The sequence below is a fragment of the Hyaena hyaena genome, unplaced genomic scaffold, assembly GCF_003009895.1.
Source record: "Hyaena hyaena isolate Hyena2069 unplaced genomic scaffold, ASM300989v1 scaffold_193, whole genome shotgun sequence".
Lineage (NCBI taxonomy): Eukaryota > Metazoa > Chordata > Mammalia > Carnivora > Hyaenidae > Hyaena > Hyaena hyaena.
Genome location: NW_024080823.1, coordinates 1,920,676 through 1,939,935, shown reverse-complemented (window position 1 = coordinate 1,939,935; position 19,260 = coordinate 1,920,676). Strand labels below are relative to the sequence as shown.

At 44.2% G+C, this 19,260-nt stretch overlaps 1 protein-coding gene across 1 annotated transcript in view; it reads right to left on the bottom strand.

The window, feature by feature from the left end:
• GNPAT (glyceronephosphate O-acyltransferase) overlaps nucleotides 1-19,260 on the bottom strand; it is a 36,852-nt gene that overhangs the window by 10,161 nt on the left and 7,431 nt on the right. Inside the window, exons 2-9 of the mRNA XM_039241235.1 lie at nucleotides 17,125-17,307; nucleotides 9,856-10,032; nucleotides 7,381-7,510; nucleotides 4,843-4,970; nucleotides 4,450-4,525; nucleotides 4,046-4,197; nucleotides 3,789-3,919; nucleotides 2,084-2,307 (exon numbers count right to left, since the gene is read on the bottom strand). Of these exons, the coding sequence (XP_039097166.1) occupies nucleotides 2,084-2,307; nucleotides 3,789-3,919; nucleotides 4,046-4,197; nucleotides 4,450-4,525; nucleotides 4,843-4,970; nucleotides 7,381-7,510; nucleotides 9,856-10,032; nucleotides 17,125-17,307 (1,201 nt within the window). The remainder of the gene's footprint in view (nucleotides 1-2,083; nucleotides 2,308-3,788; nucleotides 3,920-4,045; nucleotides 4,198-4,449; nucleotides 4,526-4,842; nucleotides 4,971-7,380; nucleotides 7,511-9,855; nucleotides 10,033-17,124; nucleotides 17,308-19,260) is intronic.

Sequence of the window (19,260 nt, the reverse complement as noted above, 5' to 3'; positions counted from 1 at the left end):
ATCAAGATGGGTTCAACGGTCATTTCTTTGAGAGCTTCCCTGAGCGTGGCCCTTCCCTACATGGGAGTCTCAGCAATGCTCTGCACTCCGATGCAAAGCCCTTTGTGTGTGTTTTGGACCTTCTTCACTAGATGCCCCGCCCCTGCCTTCCACCAGCCAGGAGGTCATCCCGCACAGGGGCTACGCCTTCTCCTCTCTGGACTCCTGGTAGTTCCCAGCACCCACCAGGCACTTGAGGTTTCATGAGTGACCAGTAGGGAGCTGACTATGAATGGATTACATTTCCAACTGTGGTCTCTGCAATTGTAACTCAAAGAGATTGGAAACAACTAAAGCTAATGCTTGTCACACACGTCCCAAGCTCCTGGCAAAGTATTTATAACTCCATGAGGGCTTTACAAAGTCGTTATCTTCTGAGAATCATATAAAGTTCCATGAGATTGGCCCTTTGGTCCTTATGATGGAGTGGGGCAAATGGGTCGCAAATCTAATGTGGCTTAAAAACGTGGGTGTACGAAAAACAAACAACCCAGTGAAGAAATGGGCAGAAGATATGAACAGACACTTCTCCAAAGAGGACATCCAAATGGCCAACAGACACATGAAACGATGCTCAGCGTCCCTCATCATCAGGGAAATACAAATCAAAACCACACTGAGATACCACCTCACACCGGTCAGTGGGTAAAATGAGCAAATCAGAGGACTCCTGATGCTGGTGAGGATGTGGAGAAACGGGCACCCTCCTACACTACATTGGTGGGAATGTAAACTGGAGTAGCCCCTCTGGAAAACACTGTGGAGGTTCCTCAATAAATTAACACTAGAACTCCCCTATGACGCAGCAATAGCACTCCTAGGAATTTACCCAAGGGATACAGGAGTGCTGATGTATTGGGGCACATGTACCCCAATGTTCATAGCAGCACTCTCAACAATAGCCAAAACATGGAAAGAGCCTAAGTGTCCATCAACGGACGAATGGATCAAGAAGATGTGGTTTATCTATATGATGGAATACTATATGGCAATGAGACAGAATGAAATCTGGCCATTTGTAGCAACATGGATGGACCTCGAGGGGGTTATGGTGAGCAAAATAAGTCAGGCAGAGAAGGACAGATACCATATGTTTGCACGTATAGGAGGATTAGGAGGAACTTAACAGAGGACCGTGGGGGAGAAGAAGGGGGAAAATAGCGGGGGAGAGTGAGGGAGGCAAACCATGAGACTCTTGAATGCCGAGAACAAACTGAGGGCTGATGGGGGTGGAGGAGGGGAAGGGGGGTGATGGGCATGAAGGAGGGCACTTGTGGGGATGAGCACTGGGTGTTATATGGAAACCAACCTGACAATAAACTATTAAAAAAAAAACTTGTGGGTGTATTACACTGATCATGGTGAGCGGGGAGTGATGTATAGAACGGGTCACAGTGGGTGGGGAGTAACGTACAGAACTGTCCAGTCAATGCTGCACACGTGAAACTAATACAACACTCAATACTAACTATTTTAATAAAAAAAAACTTGGAAAAATAAAACTAAAAAGAAGTGGGTAGGGAGGGAGGAGTACGTGGAGGACAAGAAGATTCATTTACTCTCCACCCTGCTAGGTGCCAAGGAGACAGTATTCTAGTTCTTGACATACTCACAGTCCCACAGGAAGAAGTGACACATAAGCAACTATCCTCAAATAATCAACACACTGTATTCAGTGTCCCCCCAGTGATAAAAAAAAATTAAGTTTTCTTTCTCTCTGGGGCACCTGAGTGGCTCAGTCAGTTGAGCGTCTTGAGTCTTAATTTCCACTCAGGTCATGGGCTCACGGTTTGTGAGTTGGAGCCCCGTATCAGGCTCTGCGCTGTGTGGAGCCTGCTGGGGACCCTCTCCCTCTCCCTCTGTCTCTACCCCTTCCCTGCTTGCTCTGTCTCAAAATAAATAAATAAACTTAAAAAAAAAAAAAGTTTTCTTTCTCTCTGAGCAAAACTTTGTTCAGTGTCCCATGTAGGTTTTTCACGTCTAGGTGATAGCTTTTCCAAATGAAGAAACAAGCACGCTCATCACAAATGTCCCACATACATACCAGGCCACATGAGAAACCCCCCGAAGGCCTGGGTTAAGCCTTTCAGCCACACAGTCTTCTCCACCAGAGCATCAAAGTCCATGGAAGGCCGGTTCTGAAGCAAGACCGCAGCCATGAGGGCCCACGGGCTCAGAGCCAGGTTTTGGATTTGCAGAAGCTGCATTTTATAGGCAACTTCAGTGACAAAGGCATGCATGTCTTCCGACTGTTTCTGAGGGATATACCTAAAAGGAAGAACAGAGAACAACAAATTACAGCTTTACTACCCACACGAATGTGAATGGTGGGGGAGGGGAGCAGGAGAGGGCTTCTCATTCTTTCTGCCAACCGAATCCTCTCGGGTCATGGTGCAAGAATGTACCTCCACTGTGGTGTAATCTGTCCACTGCCTCTGTGGTATGCTCTTGAGAGGGGATAAAATATACCCAAGGGGACAGAGTCCTATTCCTCCTGGCTCCAGGCAAAACGACTTCTGTTGTTTTATAAACAGGATGTATCTCTTCCTCTGTGAAAACTGATGCCTCCCCCAGTGGACTGAACCACTGTGTCCTCTCAGAGTCTGCTCGCTGTACTGTGAACATCTCTCTCACAGAACACACTTACCAGCTTACACGGGCTACACAGCTTGCCTGACTGCTCTGCTGCCCTGCTGAGCAGCTCAAGGTCACCTGATCATCTTCAGGCATGGATCACACAACTTGGAATCAAATGATATCAGAAGCCTGTCCAGAGCAGGCTGAAGCAGGGATAGGCACAGGGTCTGAAAGCGGCCACATCGTATGGTGGCTTAAAGTGAAAGCTACACCAGTGAGGGCACCCTGTCCTACGTATCTGATTTACAGTGTGAAAGCCTGTGGCAGCATAAAGCTGACACCTCCTTGCTAACAAAGCTCTAATAAGGCACTCTAGCTGCGGTGGGGCCACTGGCGCTATGGATCAATTACGAATGACGATGCAGTCCTGTGAAGCCTGGCTGAGCAGACGGTTTCTGTCTCCCTGACTTCCCCACGTGCACTCCTCTAAATTACAAAAATCCAAATGTGTACCTGTACCTGCATCCTGGAAGAACCGAATACACTTCTGTGCCCATAAAACTATATAAAAGTTATTTTAGAAGAGAGAGAGCACATGAGAGTGGGGAGAGGGGCAGCGGGGCAGGGAGAGAGAGAATCCCAAGCAGGTTCCATGCTCAGCACAGAGCCTGAGGTGGAGCTTGATCCCACGACCCAACGATCATGACCTGAGTCAAAATCAAGAGTAGGATACTCTACCGACTGAGCCCCACAGGTGCCCCAAAACTGTAACCTTCCTGAGGACTGGGACTCACCGCCATTCATTACCACCACTGATCCTTTCCAGGATTGAAAATAAGCTTTTCCACATACTCTGGCCGACCTACCAACAGTGCTCAGCAGTGCCCACACACGCAGCGCAGGCAGGTACTGCACAGCACAGCACAGTGGAGGCGGAGGGCCTTGGCTCCCGAGAATGGGCACTGTCTGACTCTGCGTGTTCAACAGACATATCCTGCAGCTAATGGTTCGCTTTGGCAAACACAATTCTTTAACCGCAGCTTTCTGCTTCTCTGATACGTCATCTCAGATAACGACGCTGCGGTCCTGGGACGGGTCAACTCAAGAATCAAAGACACATCCAGGTTTTCATCCTTTTCTCTGTGTTGGTTACGAGAACACAGGTCATGCACCTTGGAACCAGGTTATACGGGCTCCGACTCATCCTCCCGGCCGCCAGAGATCGGAGGGACACGGGGTCTCCAAAGTACACGTGGATATTCCCAAAATTTTCAGAGAGAATCTTCCTGGCTTTCAGCAATCCCTAGTGGCATCACAACAGGGGACACAAAAATAAACAGGAGTAAGTTCCAAAAGGAGCTGGTGTATAAACGAGCAGTTTCTCTTAAATTCAAATAAAATCAACTTTGGTTATCCTAAATTTACGCACAGTGGTGGATTCCTTCGGCTTAGGCACCCCCAGAAGCTCATAGGCATAAAGAGTTTCTTCCAATATCTTATCGTAACTGATGCTAATTGGAACAAGGTAGGTATCAAAGACTTCTCTTTTAAAAAATGGTTCCATCACAATATTCAGAAGACCTGTAACCAGGAAGAAAGGGTTTTCCATGTGTACTGAAAAGTGGATACACATGGGTATATAAACAGGAAGCATGAAGAGTGCATTATATACTAAGCCCATAAACAAACAGTTATGACTTAAAGAAACAGTTACACTTAAAAAGGATAGACTATCTTGAAAGCGGAAAAAAAAGCGGCAAGCTGTATCCAGCAGCTATGACCACACCGCTCCGTCTGGGTCTGTATTCCTCCCTCAATCTCTAAAAGACCTACCAAATTTCGGAGTCAGTGTCTTGGCAGTGCGACTTCTTGTCCCTTCGAGGAAAAATTCAACAGGAGCATAACCATTCTTTAAAGAGAAAACAAAAAGAAACAAAACAAAACACAAAACCCATTGCCTACTCTCAGAGTGAGAAAAGCTTCTTTTGATTCCTTCCCCGAAGCTCCCCACCACACCCCCCTGCCCCCCCTCCGCCCCTGCCTTTGGAACCAACACTGCGCACGCACAGGGCGCAGGGGCGAAGCGCAGGCAAGACGGCTGCGGGGCGGATGGACTGCGGAGGCCATGCGCGTTCCTGCAGCGGGAAGAGCATCCTGAGCTCCTCCGGCAAGCTCGCATGAAAAGGAAGCACAGCTTACAAGTACTTGGGAATCATCTGCATTTACCCGTAACATGGTTTTCACGTATTCAGAGAACACAGCCCAGTAAAGTTTATTGCCACCAAAAGTGCGCCGCATGAAAAAGGCACCCGACATCCGCAGCAGCTCACTGACCATTTTCATTCCAAGGAAGTCTAGGAGATAAATACAGAAGGGGACCATCTTTTTTTGCAGGTCTTGGAACTTTCCATAAATACCTAAAGTCACACTCCGTGAAGAAAGATTTCACGTAGGGCAGGCAGCCCTATGGTATCAACAATGACACTTCCCGAGATGAACATCCCTTAAGGACGGGTAACAGAATGATGGGAGAGTAGGCGCTGTGTGGGCAGGCCGGCTGGGAGGCTACCTCCAGGGAACCCTCGCACCTCGCTTTTCCGACCAGACCGCCAGAGACCGTGGCCTCAGAGGGAAAGGGACCAGCTCAATAACGTCATCACGCCGAGGTCTTTAGTTAGCAGTGCTGCTGACATGGACGACAGACCAGCACGTGTCTTCCATGCTGGACAGCTGTCCAGAGCAGCTCTCACCGTTCTTGTTTACCCAGGAGGGAAAAGGATCAGCCTTCTTTGAGTGGCACAGAACAAATCCCGCAAGTCTTGGAGGAGAGGAAGAGTTCTACCATCACTTTTAAACCCCCCCTTCTTTCCATTTTCCTTACTTTTCAAATAACTTCCTCACATGTTTGTACAGATGAAAATGCTTTTGAAGTAGTTAAGTCCCTGGCAGTTTTCACCTGTTTACTGCATTTATTGACCAAGGTATCCCAACTTTCCTGGCTACCTCAAAAGGCAGGTGATAAACAATTATTTGCTTTAACAATCCTGGTTTTAGGAATCAGTCTTATAGAAGTAAAAACACTCATATAAAAATACGTAAAATTGAAACCACAAAAGTGCCAAACTATGATACACTTACAGTGCCGAATACTATGTAGCTCTTAAAATGTTAGACATGAAGTTGGACCTTGACCTTACAGTGCACACAAATTTCACTCAAGACTGACCAATATATGACCTGAAACTATAAAATTCTTAGAATTTATAGTTTATAGGAGTAAAACTTTATGACATTTCATTTGGCCTGCATTTCTCAGATATGACACCAAAAGCACAGAGAACAAAAGAAACTGACAGAGAAATTGGGCTATAAAGAAAAAAGAAAAGCTTCACTGAGAGAGTGCAAAGTCAACTTTGGGAGACACCTGATGAGAAAAGCGAAAAATAATCCTTGCAAATCATATATCTGATATAGGGCTATTATCCAGAATATATAAAGAACCCCAACAACTCAAGAACAAAAAAAACCCAAATGACCTGATTAAAAAATGGGCAATGTGCTTGAGTAGCCACTTCTCCAAAGAAGATATAGAAATGGCCAACAAGTATATGAAAAGATGATCAACATCACTATTTATTAGGGAGATGCAAATCAAAATCATGCTGAGATACCACTGCACACCCATTAGGATGGTCATTATTAAACACACACACACACACACACACACACACACGAAAATAAGCATTGGTGAGGACGTAGAGAAACTGGACCCTAGTGTACTGCACTGGTGGGAATGTAAAATGGTGCAGTCACTGTGGAAAACAATACAGTGGTTCCTTGAAAAATTAAAAATAAAATTACCACATAACCCAGGAATTCTGCTTCTGGGTATACACCTGGAAGAACTTAAAGCAGAGACTCAAAGAGATATTTGTACACCTATGTTCATCGGCATTATTCACAGTAGCCATGAGGTGGAAGAAACCAAAGTGTCCACTGGTGGATGAAGGACTTAACAACATGGGTCTATACATACAATGAAATGTCATTCAGCCTTTAGGAAGAAAATTTTCAAACACGGTATGACATGGATGGACCTCGAGGACATTACGCTGAGTTAAACAAGCCAGTCACAAAAGGACAAATATTGTACGATTCCACTTATAGGAGGTTCCTAGAGGAAACACAGAGAGACAGAAAGTAGAATGGCGGCTGCAGGGGCTGGGGGGAGAGCAGAATGGGGAGGTGAATGGGGAGAGAAGTTCAGTTTTGCAAGACGAGAAGTGGGTGGAGCTCTGTGGATGGAAGGTGGTGATGGCTGCCCAACAAGGTGAATATACTAAATACCACTGAACTCTATGCTGAAAAACGTGTAAGTCGGTATGGTTTCTGTTTTATGTATTTTACCATGATCAAAAAATATATTAAAAACAAACAAACAAACCAGTAGGTCTATTTATTGACTTTAGAGATAACCACGGATATATGATCAAATAAGAAAAAGCAAAGGCAAGTAATACACGTCGGTGGTATCTCATTTTTCCATCCTAAACCAAAACCTCCATGTGCACACACACTTGCTTACGTCCGCAGCAAAGCTCAGCCCAGAGAGGCATAATCCAGACTAGCAAACCCCGGGACCGGATGGGAGAAGGGACAGGGTATTCTCATCATCATCTTCAAACACCTCGCTAACTGTTAAAGTCACTTTGGTGAATATTTCTATTTTTGTACTTTAAAAAAAAGGGGGGGGACAATACGTACCCATTCCCGCTGCTATGACTGGTACAGGTAAATCATAGTTGTACAAAAGAAAAGACAACATCAGAAAGTCAATGTAACTTCGATGACTGGGCAGCAGAACAACCGGGTGCTCCTGGATAGCTCGCTGCAGCTTTAAAATAAATATTCCGTTTTTAATACTTTCAGTTGTCATATTATTAAAATCACATCTCACATCAAAAAAAGGAAGCATGTGTTTACGCACAGAGGGAACACGAAGGATAACAAGGTCTTTCTGCCTCCCCTGCTACATACAGAATCCCCTACTACATTTCAGAGTTTTACTAACATAAGCACACATGATGAAAAACCATGAAAAATGTAAATTTCACAGAAAATAATAATAACAGTGATAAACCCTAACCTACCAGTTGGGCACCATATTAAGCATTTTACATACTAAGCATTTCACATGCACTGCTTAACTCCACATATTTGTAAATAAGGCCTAAGCATTAAGTTCATTTGCGACAGGGTCATGCATCTGATCAACGGCTGAGCTGGGAATGGAACGGAAATCAGCCTGAATTAAAACGTCAGCTGTCAGGGCACGTGGGAGGCTCAGGTGGTTAAGTGTCTGACTCCTGATTTCAGCTCAGGTCATGATCTCTCCGTTGGTGAGATCGAGCCCTGTGTTGGGCTCCATGCTGACAGCGTGGAACCTGCTTGGGAATCGCCCTCTCCCCCTCTCTCTGCCCATTCCCTGCTTGCACAGTTGTGCTGGGTCTCTCAAAAAATAAATAAACTTTAAAAAAAGTCAGCTCTTAGTGCTAGACTAATTGCATGTAGTAAGAGGGAACAAACCTTCTTCCAGGTAGATTAATGAAAACAAATCTGGGATAGTAGAATAAATGAGAGGTATGGTATTTCTCTATACACTGGACTGGCTGCAGGAGAATGGTTGCAATTTGACTTCCAGATATATTCTGTAGGCTATCAAGATATCTCAAATATATTCACTGGTATCAGTATGTTATCTGTTTTTCTTTTTTTAAATCTAAATATAATTCACCAAGGCAAGGTAATGTGTGATCAGTTAAGTCGACATGGCCAGACAACATTCTCTGGATGGTTTTTTTTTTTCTTTTTAATTTATTTATGTTTGAGGGACAGAGTGTGAGCAGCGGAGGGGCAAAAACGGAGAGAGACACAGAATCCGAAGCAGGCTCCAGGCTCCGAGCTGTCAGCACACAGCCTGATGCGGGGCTCAAACCCACAGACCATGAAATCATGACCTGAGCTGAAGTCACCGCTCAACCAAGTGAACCACCTAGACGCCCCTCTCTGGATGGCTTTACCAAACATTCCTTGACAGAGATCCAGAGAGTAAGCCGGCAATCTAGAAATGAGTCAGAGGAGGAAAAAAGAATACTTGAAAGTAAAGTAAATGACTGTATAAAATAAACCTTAAAAAGACATGTACAGGAAGGCCAATGAAGGTGAGGGCTTCTTGGTAAGAGGAAAACCAGTATTAAAAAACATAAATGAATAAAAATAAGAAAAGCTCTTCCTTTCAGAAGAAAGTGGGCTATTAACAGGACTGATGGAATTAGAAAAATCACCATTTGGCAATCATTAGAGTAATAATTGGTTCGGTCAATGTAAAAGCTAATGGAGGAAGTACAGTGGACCATTCTTGAAGCATCTCTCCACAAGATACTTATTCATTACAAAGGGAGACACAGTAACTTTCTAGTGTAGAAACCTGGCTAATGCCACCTTTACCAAATGCTGAAGTACACAGCAGCAGGTGTGAAGACAGACCATGCTGAAGACAGACAGCCCCCAAGGGCTCCTGACCTGCTGCCCTGAGAGGGACACAATGTGACTCTACCACTGAGAAAACATCACTCAAATCCAAATCAAGGCAAGCTATAAAGTAACTGGTCTGGTTGTTGTTTTTTTTTCCCTAAAACTAACACAAAACACAAACAAAGGACAAGGTATTGTTCTAAAATTAAAAGGGTCTACAGAGATAAGGAAGCTGAATGTAACGCATGATGTAAGATTTCCTTTTGCTAACGAGACAGAACTGGGACAATTGGTCAACTACGAACAAGGTCTGTATTCTGGTGCTAAACGTCAGGTTGCTTATTTTGATAATTGCACCAGAAGGGAGGGAGTGTCATTAACTGTTTATGGGAAAAACACACCGGAGCACTGAGGAAAGGATTAAGGAAATACTGTAGGGGAATCTAGGTGAATCATAGACAGAGATTCTTGGTATTTCTTCTGTAACTTTGCGGACATCTGACAGTCGGTTAGCCTATAAGCGTTACCTGACTGAGTAAGTTAGTCTCCTGTCTGCAGATCTGAAAGTATCAAACATCACCTCTTCTGCCCAGCCTGCGTGCCTGAGGCCAAGGGCCTGCTCATTCGGTGCAAAGGGAGATGTCTCCTCATTGATTATATCATGAGGGTAGAAGAAGAGATTGTTTTTAAACAAGCAATACTCACTTTCTGAATACCTTCTTCATTTACACACACTTTTGAGAAAATTTGTTTAAATATTTTGCTCAGGGCAAAGGCAAAAAAACGGATGGCTCCCAGACGCAGTTTGTGGCTCATTTCATCCAAGATCTCACAAACTTCCTCGCGGAGGACATCGACAGATTGAAGGGATTCCTTGGAAAGCTAGAAGGAGAAGGGAAAGCGGGGGATGTTTCTGAAGAAGCCAGAACTGTATTCCCTCACGCCGGTGACTAGTTCCAAATGGACCAATACTATATAGCTCGAAAATGCTATGCTCTCTTCATGTAAACTGACATAATTTATTTTCCAATACAACCAAAGTAGATAAATGATCCTATTTAGATACCTTCACAGACTAGAAATTCAAAGAGAATCATCTTTCAAGGACAGCATTTTAGACTAAAGAAAACATCTCCCCTTTCATCTGATTTGTTAATAAGCTTACAACGAAATTCTCTAACATATGCTGTTGTCTATGAATTAGTGTCTTAGATTACGTATTTAGCAGTAATTCTTTCAGTAGATTGTTGCAGCACTCTACCTGCTTGCTCAATGCCATTACAAGGTAATATATAAGGTAAAAATCCCAGCTTATGTTGCAATAACTGTTTACTCAGATATACAGGTCACTGGGACAAAACTCTCCCAAGTATCAAAGAGCAACTAGTGAAATCGATGCCCTCACAACGGAACTCCCTTTATTCACATGGGATACACCACCTCTTATTGTAAAGAGAACAAAATATGGGCCTGGAGCTAGGCCTGGAGATGAACAGGTCAGTTTCTGCCCTTAAGGAATCCTAATCTGACTCTTTTTACTTTCCCCTAAACAAGCATGTTGGAAAAAAGTGGAGTCTGTGTGATAAGTAACAATTATCCTTTGCGGAGGACAATGTTCTGCTTTAGGATGAGGCCCAGAAGGTCAGAGGGTAGGATGCTGGAATCCTAGCTTCCTAAATTACATGCAGTGAGGAGACTGCTTCTCTTTAAAAAAAAAAAAAAAAAAAAAAAAAAAAAAAAAAAAANAAAAAAAAAAAAAAAAAAAAAAAAAAAAAAAAAAAATGAGGTCAAATTAACATACCATCAAATGAGCCATTTCAAAATAAACAGTTCAGTGGCCTCTGATACCTTCACAAATGGATAATTATCCTCTACCTAGCTCTGTATTTTATCTTTTTCAGGGAAACAGAGGAATCCATGGGTTCGTGGTAAAGATGGATTTCAGGAAACAAGCCTAGGAAAGGGAGTACATTTGAAGAACTATCAAAATAGTTGAGGCCGGAGACAGAAAAGGCCCAAACAAAAGTAATGACAGGTGCTAGGGAGAAGGCGGAGGGCAGGGAGATGCTCAGTTGTTTCAGGCAACAGAATGGATGGTGGTGCAGTCCTGAAATGGGGGACACAGACCAGGGGTAGAAGGCAGTATGGTGTAGGGGTGGAGAAGGCGGGTGTATGGATTCTGAGGGGTTTGTGAGACATACAAATTAGATGACCTGCAGGGAACAGGACGGTTAGAGACACAAGTCTGAACCCTGATAATCAGCCAACGCTAGAGGTCCTGTCTGAGTACCACCAGGCCACGGTTGGGAACGAAAATGAAGAAGATGGACAAAATGGGTGAGGGAGGCTGCAGGGGTAAAGAAGCCTCAGGGTTCAACCTTGAAAACCGCTTGCCTGGCGGATGCAAGAGCTTGTACAGAGATTAGCAAGGGGGATATGAAGAGAACTATACTGTGGGGTGCCGCAAGTGTCAAGAGAGGTCTTGCAGGAGTGACTGCCCAACAAACACTGACACAGTTAAGAGACAGTGAAGACTAAAAGGGCCCCTAGGATCGGGTCCCTTGGAGATCCACAGCGACCTTTACTGGATGAGGTGCACGGCCCGTGGAAAAGCTGGGCTGAGAAGGGAGAGAGAGATCGTGTGCTGGAAAGAGACTATGTGGCCAAGTGGGCCATCCCCCAGCCAGGAAGCACGCACACCAGTGGGGCCGGGGAAAAGGCTGAAGAGTAGGAAAGACATGACCCCCGGGGTCTGAAAGAATTAGGCAGATGAAGAATGCAGGGGAGCAGGCTGGTCTATTCAGAAGGAATGCCTTCTCCAAGACTGGAGGAAAGCGTGGAGTCAGAGAATGAGCTGATCTCTTGTTCTGTTCAAGTGGGCTTCTCATTTGCTCCACAGATATGTCTTCCTCTTCCTGGAAACCCAAGAGATTAAAAGACGAGCCAAAGCCTTGTAAGTGCTTGTCTGGGTGCTGTCCCTCTTCAGTCTGTCTCCACACATCTCATCTGTCCTCGGCTAAAAGCCCTTTGATGGCGCCTCTTACATCCTGTGAGCCAAAGACAGCCTGGAGTTGGAGCCAAAGTGGCCACAGAGTTGGAAAGATAGACAAGAGCTCTTGAGGAGAACACATCGGCATCTCCCGGTGACTGACAAGGATGAAGGGGAAGCAGGAAGCTGAAGGTGGCATGCTTGTGGTTTAAGCAGCAGGCACACAGAGGGGTTGTTCTTGGAAATATGGAAAACAGGGTGTGTGTGGGGGTGAGGTGGGGGTGGGACCGCAGTGGGGATGGGAGGGTCAGAGAGTTTGATTCAGACAATCTGAATCTGAGAGGCTTCTGGATTTTCCAAGTAGGTATTCCAGTAGACATAAAAATATGGGTCTCAAAAAAGATCTGAGCTGAAGCAATGCTAATTATTATTTATTACATACTGTTATATGCTTATAACATAACATGACATAAGTTATCAGCATAAGGAAGATACTTACAATTCTGGTAATAAATAAAACTGCTCAGTGAGTTAGAATAAGTGGTTAGAACAAAAAGTTGAGGAACAGCAGCATTTAAAGAGACAGGAGAAGGCAAAGAAGCACCTAAAGACAACTGAGGAAATGATCAAAAAGATTTGGTGGGTGGGGGTATGCCCTACTGAGTGGGTGGAGCATGATTATTTTTCTGTTTTTAGGTTTATTTATTTTTATCTTTTTTAAATGTTTTACTTATTTCTGAGAGAGAGAGAGAGAGAAAGAGACAGAAAGAGAGAGACACACACAGAGAGAGAGAGAGAGAGAGACAGCATGAGCAGGGGAGGGTCAGACAGAGAGGGAGATACAGAATCCGAAGACAGGCTCCAGGCTCTGAGCTGGCTGTCAGCACAGAGCCCGACGCGGGGCTCGAACCCATGAACCGTGAGATCATGACCTGAGCCCAAGTCAGATGCTTTGCTTAACTGACTGAGCCACCCAGATGCCCCTAGGTTTATTTATTTTTGAGAGAGAGAGATTGAACGAGTGCAAGCAGAGCAGAGCAGAGAGAGAGGGAGAGAGTCCCAAGCAGGCTCTGCACTGTCAGCAGAGCCTAATGTGGGGCTCAGTCTCATGAACCATGAGATCATGATCTCACCCAAAATCAAGAGTTGGACGTTTAACTGACTGAGACACTCAGGTGCCCCGGATCATGGGACTCTTGATCTCGGGGTTGTGAGGTCAGGTCCCATGCTGAGTGTAGAGAGTACCTAAAAATGTCTTTAAAAAACAAAAAAAGGAAGGAGAGTGTGCCAACGGCTACAAAGGATTCCAACAAGGTTGATTTTAGCTGTAAGGAAGGAAGACATTTGCAATCCTGGGGAGAGTAATTACAGTGGGTTAGAAACCAGATTCCAGTGAGCTGGAGCTGCATATACACAGGGGGTGAGAAAGTACAGAAAACACCCAACTGCTTCCAAGAGTAGATCATAAGGGGGAAAGGAAGTGCTGTGTCATAAGGGGGGGAGGGGGGGGCAGGAATGTGCTCAAAGGCTGATTTAAGCTGGAAGAGAATTAAGTATGTTCAGTGAGGATGGTAAAGAAGAGTAAGAAGTTGAAGACATTTGAGGGGACACACAATAGAGCAAAGTCCTTGAGGAGAAGGGAGCAGGTGAAGTTCAGAGCAAAGGAATAGGGGAGGGATTATACTCCCAACAGGAGAAATGGCTCCCTGTCCCCTCTGAACAGGAAGGAAGAAGAGAATGATGGGTATCAGATGCAGGTCAATCAGTAGCTTGATCATAGCAAGTTGAGAGTTGGCACATAATGGTTTACAATTTTTGTGAAGTGGGAAGAAAAGTTGAGGGTAAAGGGCGGAGATGGGAGGCTCAGAAAGAACAGGATGGACATGGACGCTGTCATTTTGAAGAATGGAAGAGACTTCACTGGGGAAACAAAGAATTCTTGGGTAACACAGAGGGCCCAGTTGTGTTACATAATCTTGAGTTATAACAATTCCGATCTACCTATACTCTGGGATTTTTTTCTCAAAAGCACAGCTGAGTTTGAGAAACACTGGCTTGTGTCAGTCATGTTTAACCTGGCTATGCACCAGAATTACTTGGGGAGCTTTTATTAATGTTTATTTATTGAGAAAGTGAGACAAAGCATGAGGAGGGGAGGGGCAGAGAGATGTAGACAGGGAATCTGAAGCAGGCTCCAGGCTCTGAGCCGTCAGCACAGAGCCTGACGCAGGGCTTAAACCCATAAGCCGTGAGATCATGACCTGAGCTGAAGTGGGCCACTTAACTGAGTGAGCCACCCAGGTGCCCCTACCTGGGAAGCTTTTATTTTTTTATTTTTATTTTTATTTTTTTAATGTTTATTTATTTCTAGGAGACAGAGAGAGAGACAGCGTGAGCAGGGGAGGGTCAGAGAGAGAGGGAGTCACAGACTGAAACAAGCTCCAGGCTCTGAGCTGGCAGTCAGCACAGAGCCTGACGCGGGGCTTGAACCCACGAACCGTGAGATCATGACCTAAGCGAAAGTCGGACGTTAACCAACTAAGCCACCCAGGCACCCCTGGGAAGCTTTTAAAAAGAAGAAGAAAAAGAAGAAGGCAGAGATGCGTGGGTCCTATTCCAGACCAATTAAATCAGGATCTCTGCGGACAGGACCAAGGCATTTTTTTTTCATTCATTCATTCAAGAAATATTTGCTGAATGTGTACTATGTGCTACGCACTAGGAATTCAGCAAAAAAAAAAAAAAAAAAGATAAAATATAGAATACAGAAATATAGAAATAAAAAAATAAAAAAAAAGAGTCATTAAGAGAGATAAAATTTTCGCCTTCATGGAGTTTACATACTGGTGGATAATAACAGTTAACTTTCTGTAAAAGGTCTAACAAAGAGTCAGTAGTGAGAATCACTGCCTTTAGCCTCTAATTGATGAGGAAACTTCACTTATGAAATAGGCCCAGTCAGAGGAGGCTGTTTTTCCAAGAAAGATCATGAAGGACAGATTAAAACAGAACAATTAGGAGCACAGGTCATATGTTCAAATCAGAAGAAAACAGCAGAAATAAAGAGCTTTTCTGAGGCCATAAACCTGACTAAATTCCACTTAAAAGCCAATGAAGTAAAAAACCTCTCCAGGTAAACCTCAAGGCACAAAGGCACCTGGGCAATATACAGGGAGAGCCGGCCCTCAAGAAGCGGTCATCCGGCCCACCGAATCCCTGTATCCTGAGGCCTCTGAATCGCATGTCCAAGACAGAACTGAGCGTTTCTCCCAAGTCTGTCCCCTCTCCTGGGCTCCCTATGGCAGCGAATGGTGCTCTCATTTTTGAGTCTTTTTCCTTCCCTTCGTTCACCCGACTGGTCATTAAATAAGGTCTACTCCATCTCTTAAACTTCTTAAATCTGTCCAGCTTTGTTTCTACGAGTGCTTACCAGTCTAGGCAAGTATGATCCCACAAAAGGAATTATCTTGGCAAAAGCATCATAACCAGACTTCCCGCCTCCATCTGTAGCAGAATGGCGCTTCTAAAACAGACACCGATGAGGCCACACTCCAACCTGAAACCTTACGTAGGGTAAAATCAAATTGCTCTGGATGGTTTATAAAACCCTTCACTATGTGGCCGCTGCTCGGCTCTCCAGTCTCAATTCTTATCACTACCCCTCCGTGCCCTCTTGGGTCTGGTCGTACCGAACTGCTTCTAGTACTGAGAGTACGCATGCTCTCTAGTCCTTAAAATAAGCAGGTGGTTCCCAAACTTCACTATACTTTGGAGTTAACTGGGCTTCTCTAGCTCCTTCCCTCTGATGTTCTGATTTAATTAGTATCGGGGTGAGATCTATGCACAGGGATTCCTGAAAGCTTCTCCAGCAATTTTAATGTGCTGTGAGTGAGGTTTGAAAACCAAAGGGAAAATGTTATCTGCTCTGCTAGGAACACTTCTTCACCCACTTCACCTGGACAACCCCTAATCATCTTTCAGGTAGGTATCATTATAAAAACATCAACTTTTTCCTTTTTTTTTAAATTTAAATTCAAGTGAGTTAACATACAGTGTAGTCTTGCCTTCAGGAGTAAAACCCAGTGATTCACCTCTTACTTAGGACACCCAGTGCTCATCCTGATAAGGGTCCTCCTTAATGCCCATTGCCCATCTAGCCCATCCCCCCACCCACCTCCCCTCCAGCACCCCTCAGTTTGTTCTCTGTATTTAAGGGTCTCTTATGGTTTGCTTCCCTCTCAGTTTTCCTTCCCTTCCCCTATGTTCATCTGTTAAGTTTCTCAAACTCCACACAGGAGTGCAATCATATCTGTCTTTCTCTGGCTGACTTATTTTGCTCAGCACAGTCCCCTCCAGTTCCATCCATGTTGTTGCAAATGGTAAGATTTCATTCTTTTTCATCATCGAGTAGTATTCCATTGTGTGTGTGTGTGTGTGTGTGTGTGTGTGTGTGTGTACACACCACATCTTCTTTATCCATTCATCAGTCAATGGACACAAAGAATCATGTTTCCAACTCCCTACACAAATTACTTGCCCTATAAGTAATTAGCGCCCCTGTATACTGGGCTCCCATCAGCATGTCTTCTCAGATTTCATTGTCAATTGATTATACCACTGTTGTCGTTCCCTATCAGACTACAGTTGACCCTTGCACAACGTGGGCGCTGGATGCCAACCCTCCATGCAGTTGAAAACCCATGAGTAACTTCTGACTCCCAAAAATCTTAACCAATAGCCTATTATTGACTGGAAGCTTTACAGATAACATGAAGAGTTGATTCACACCTATTTTCTATGTCATATGTATTATATACTGTATTCTTACAATAAGCTAGAGAAAATGTTTCTAAGAAAATCATAAGGAAAATACATTTACAGTACTGTACTATATTTATTAAAAAAAATATCCACTCTAAGTGGACCCGCACCATTCAAACTTGTGCTGCTCTCTGTTGGCTGTGGTTGAAGAGGGAATCACTTACCTGTTTAATGACATAATGAACCTCTTCAGAATTGAGAACACTGTATTTAATATCACTTGGCTTGCAAGGAATAATTCCCTTATAGACAAGAGGTGTATAGCATTTCATTGCAAATTTCAAGTCGCTGACATGCCTCCTCTCCTCTAAAATATCTTCAAATTCATCCCATTTTTTGAGCTCCTTCTGTGGGTAAGGAAAATGAAAGAAAGTAATGCACATACTATAAAATAAACTAGGGCAAATTAGGGACTACACTGGTAAGGTTTCATTGTTGCCAACATTTTTATTTGAGGACATATGAACAAGAGCAAAATGCACTGATCAAAGGTACTGAGAGAGAGAGAGAGAGAGAGAGAGAGAGAGAGAGAGAATCCCAAGCAGGCTCCATGCTCAGTGAAGAGCCTGATGCAGATGGCCTGAGCCAAACTTAAGACTTAGAAGTTCAACCCACTGAGCCACCCAGGCCCCCCTAATAAAATGTTTTAAAGCAAATCAATCAATCAATCAATCAATCAATCATTTTCCCCGCTAATTACCAAAGTGATAAGTGCTCCTTATAAGAATCTGGAAGTTACAGTAAAGCACAAAGAAGAAAATTACAATCACCTGTCGTCCAGTGACCCAGGGACCATTTTAGTGCACGCTTTTTTCTGGGCACGTAGACACATTGCCACCCGACACACATAGTTTGATTTGCCACTTGAGTTTTTCACTTCATGTAAAACCGCCTCCTTGTCCTTTCAGTTTCCTCTATATTACTTTTAATAATGGACATTTGACTTATTTTCCATACATTGTTATTAAAACATGCAACACTCACTATTATTCCTTTCTAATTTAATCATTAAACCCTGACCTCTTTCTAGTCTTTATCTTCCTAGACCTCCCTATGGCCTGACACCATTCTCAAGGGCTCCCTCCTTTCCCCACCTCCAACCATCCTGAAATTTTCCTACTTTGTTTTTTTGTTTTTAACATTTATTCATTTTTGAGAGGGAGGAGAGAGAGAGAGCACGAGAGGGGGAGGGGCAGAGAGAGAGGGAGACACAGGATGTGAAGCAGGCTCCAGGCTCCAAACTGTCAGCACAGAGCCCAAAGCACAGCTCAAACTCATGTACTGTGAGATCAATGACCTGAGCCAAAATCGGACGCTTAACTGACTGAGCCACCCAGGCACCCCCTTACTTTAGTTTTTAATTCATGACTCTTGTCACAGCAGAAGATCCACCTCCTTTCTCTAATCCAATGATTTCTCAACCCTGGGGGAAAATTTCACCCAAAACTAAAATATTTCTTCTTTCCTCCCATTCCCCTTAATGTTAACATCTCCAACTTCCTGTCTTCACTCCACCCACTGTACTGAGTACTCTCACCTACTCAACTGGCTTTATATACTAATTATACTTGCGGTCGAATCTCTTGCTTGGTTCTCTTCTCCCATGGGAGCTCCTGATATACACACTTAGTTGTCAACACTTCACATTTGGCCTTTCTAAACTTTATTTTTGAGAGGTACATCATGAGCAGGGGAGGGGCAGAGAGAGAGGGAGACACAGAATCCAAGGCAGGCTCCAGGCTCCAGGCTGTCAGCAGAGTCTGACATGTGACTCGAACCCACAAACTGTAAGATCATGACCTGAGCCGAAGCCAGATGCTTAACCGACTGAGCCACCCAGGCACCCCCACATTTGGCCTTTCTAAAACTGAACTCATTTCTCCTCTGCACAGTCCTACAACCTGCTTATTGTCTGGAGTTTACAAAAAATAACAGAAATCTCAACAACCACCATGCCATCTACATCCCTTGGCATTACTCTAGACCCCCCTCCTCCTCACCCTTACACACAATCCATCTGATCCCGTTAAGGTGGCCTTTAAGAATGCAGCACATCTACTCAGCCACAGGTCCAGCCTGTGCACTTTATCACAGTAGCCTCCTCACTGGTCTCCTTGACCCTTTGACTCTACCCTCCATGCTGTCTATGCTCTTTTCAAAACACAATTCTGACCAAATTGTTCCCTGCTTAAAATACTTAAATGACTGCCCACCTCCTGTAGAATAAGACCTAAGCCACTCCTGGTGTCGTCATGAACTGGCCTGTCCCTCCCTCTCCAGGCTCATTGGCCATCATGCTA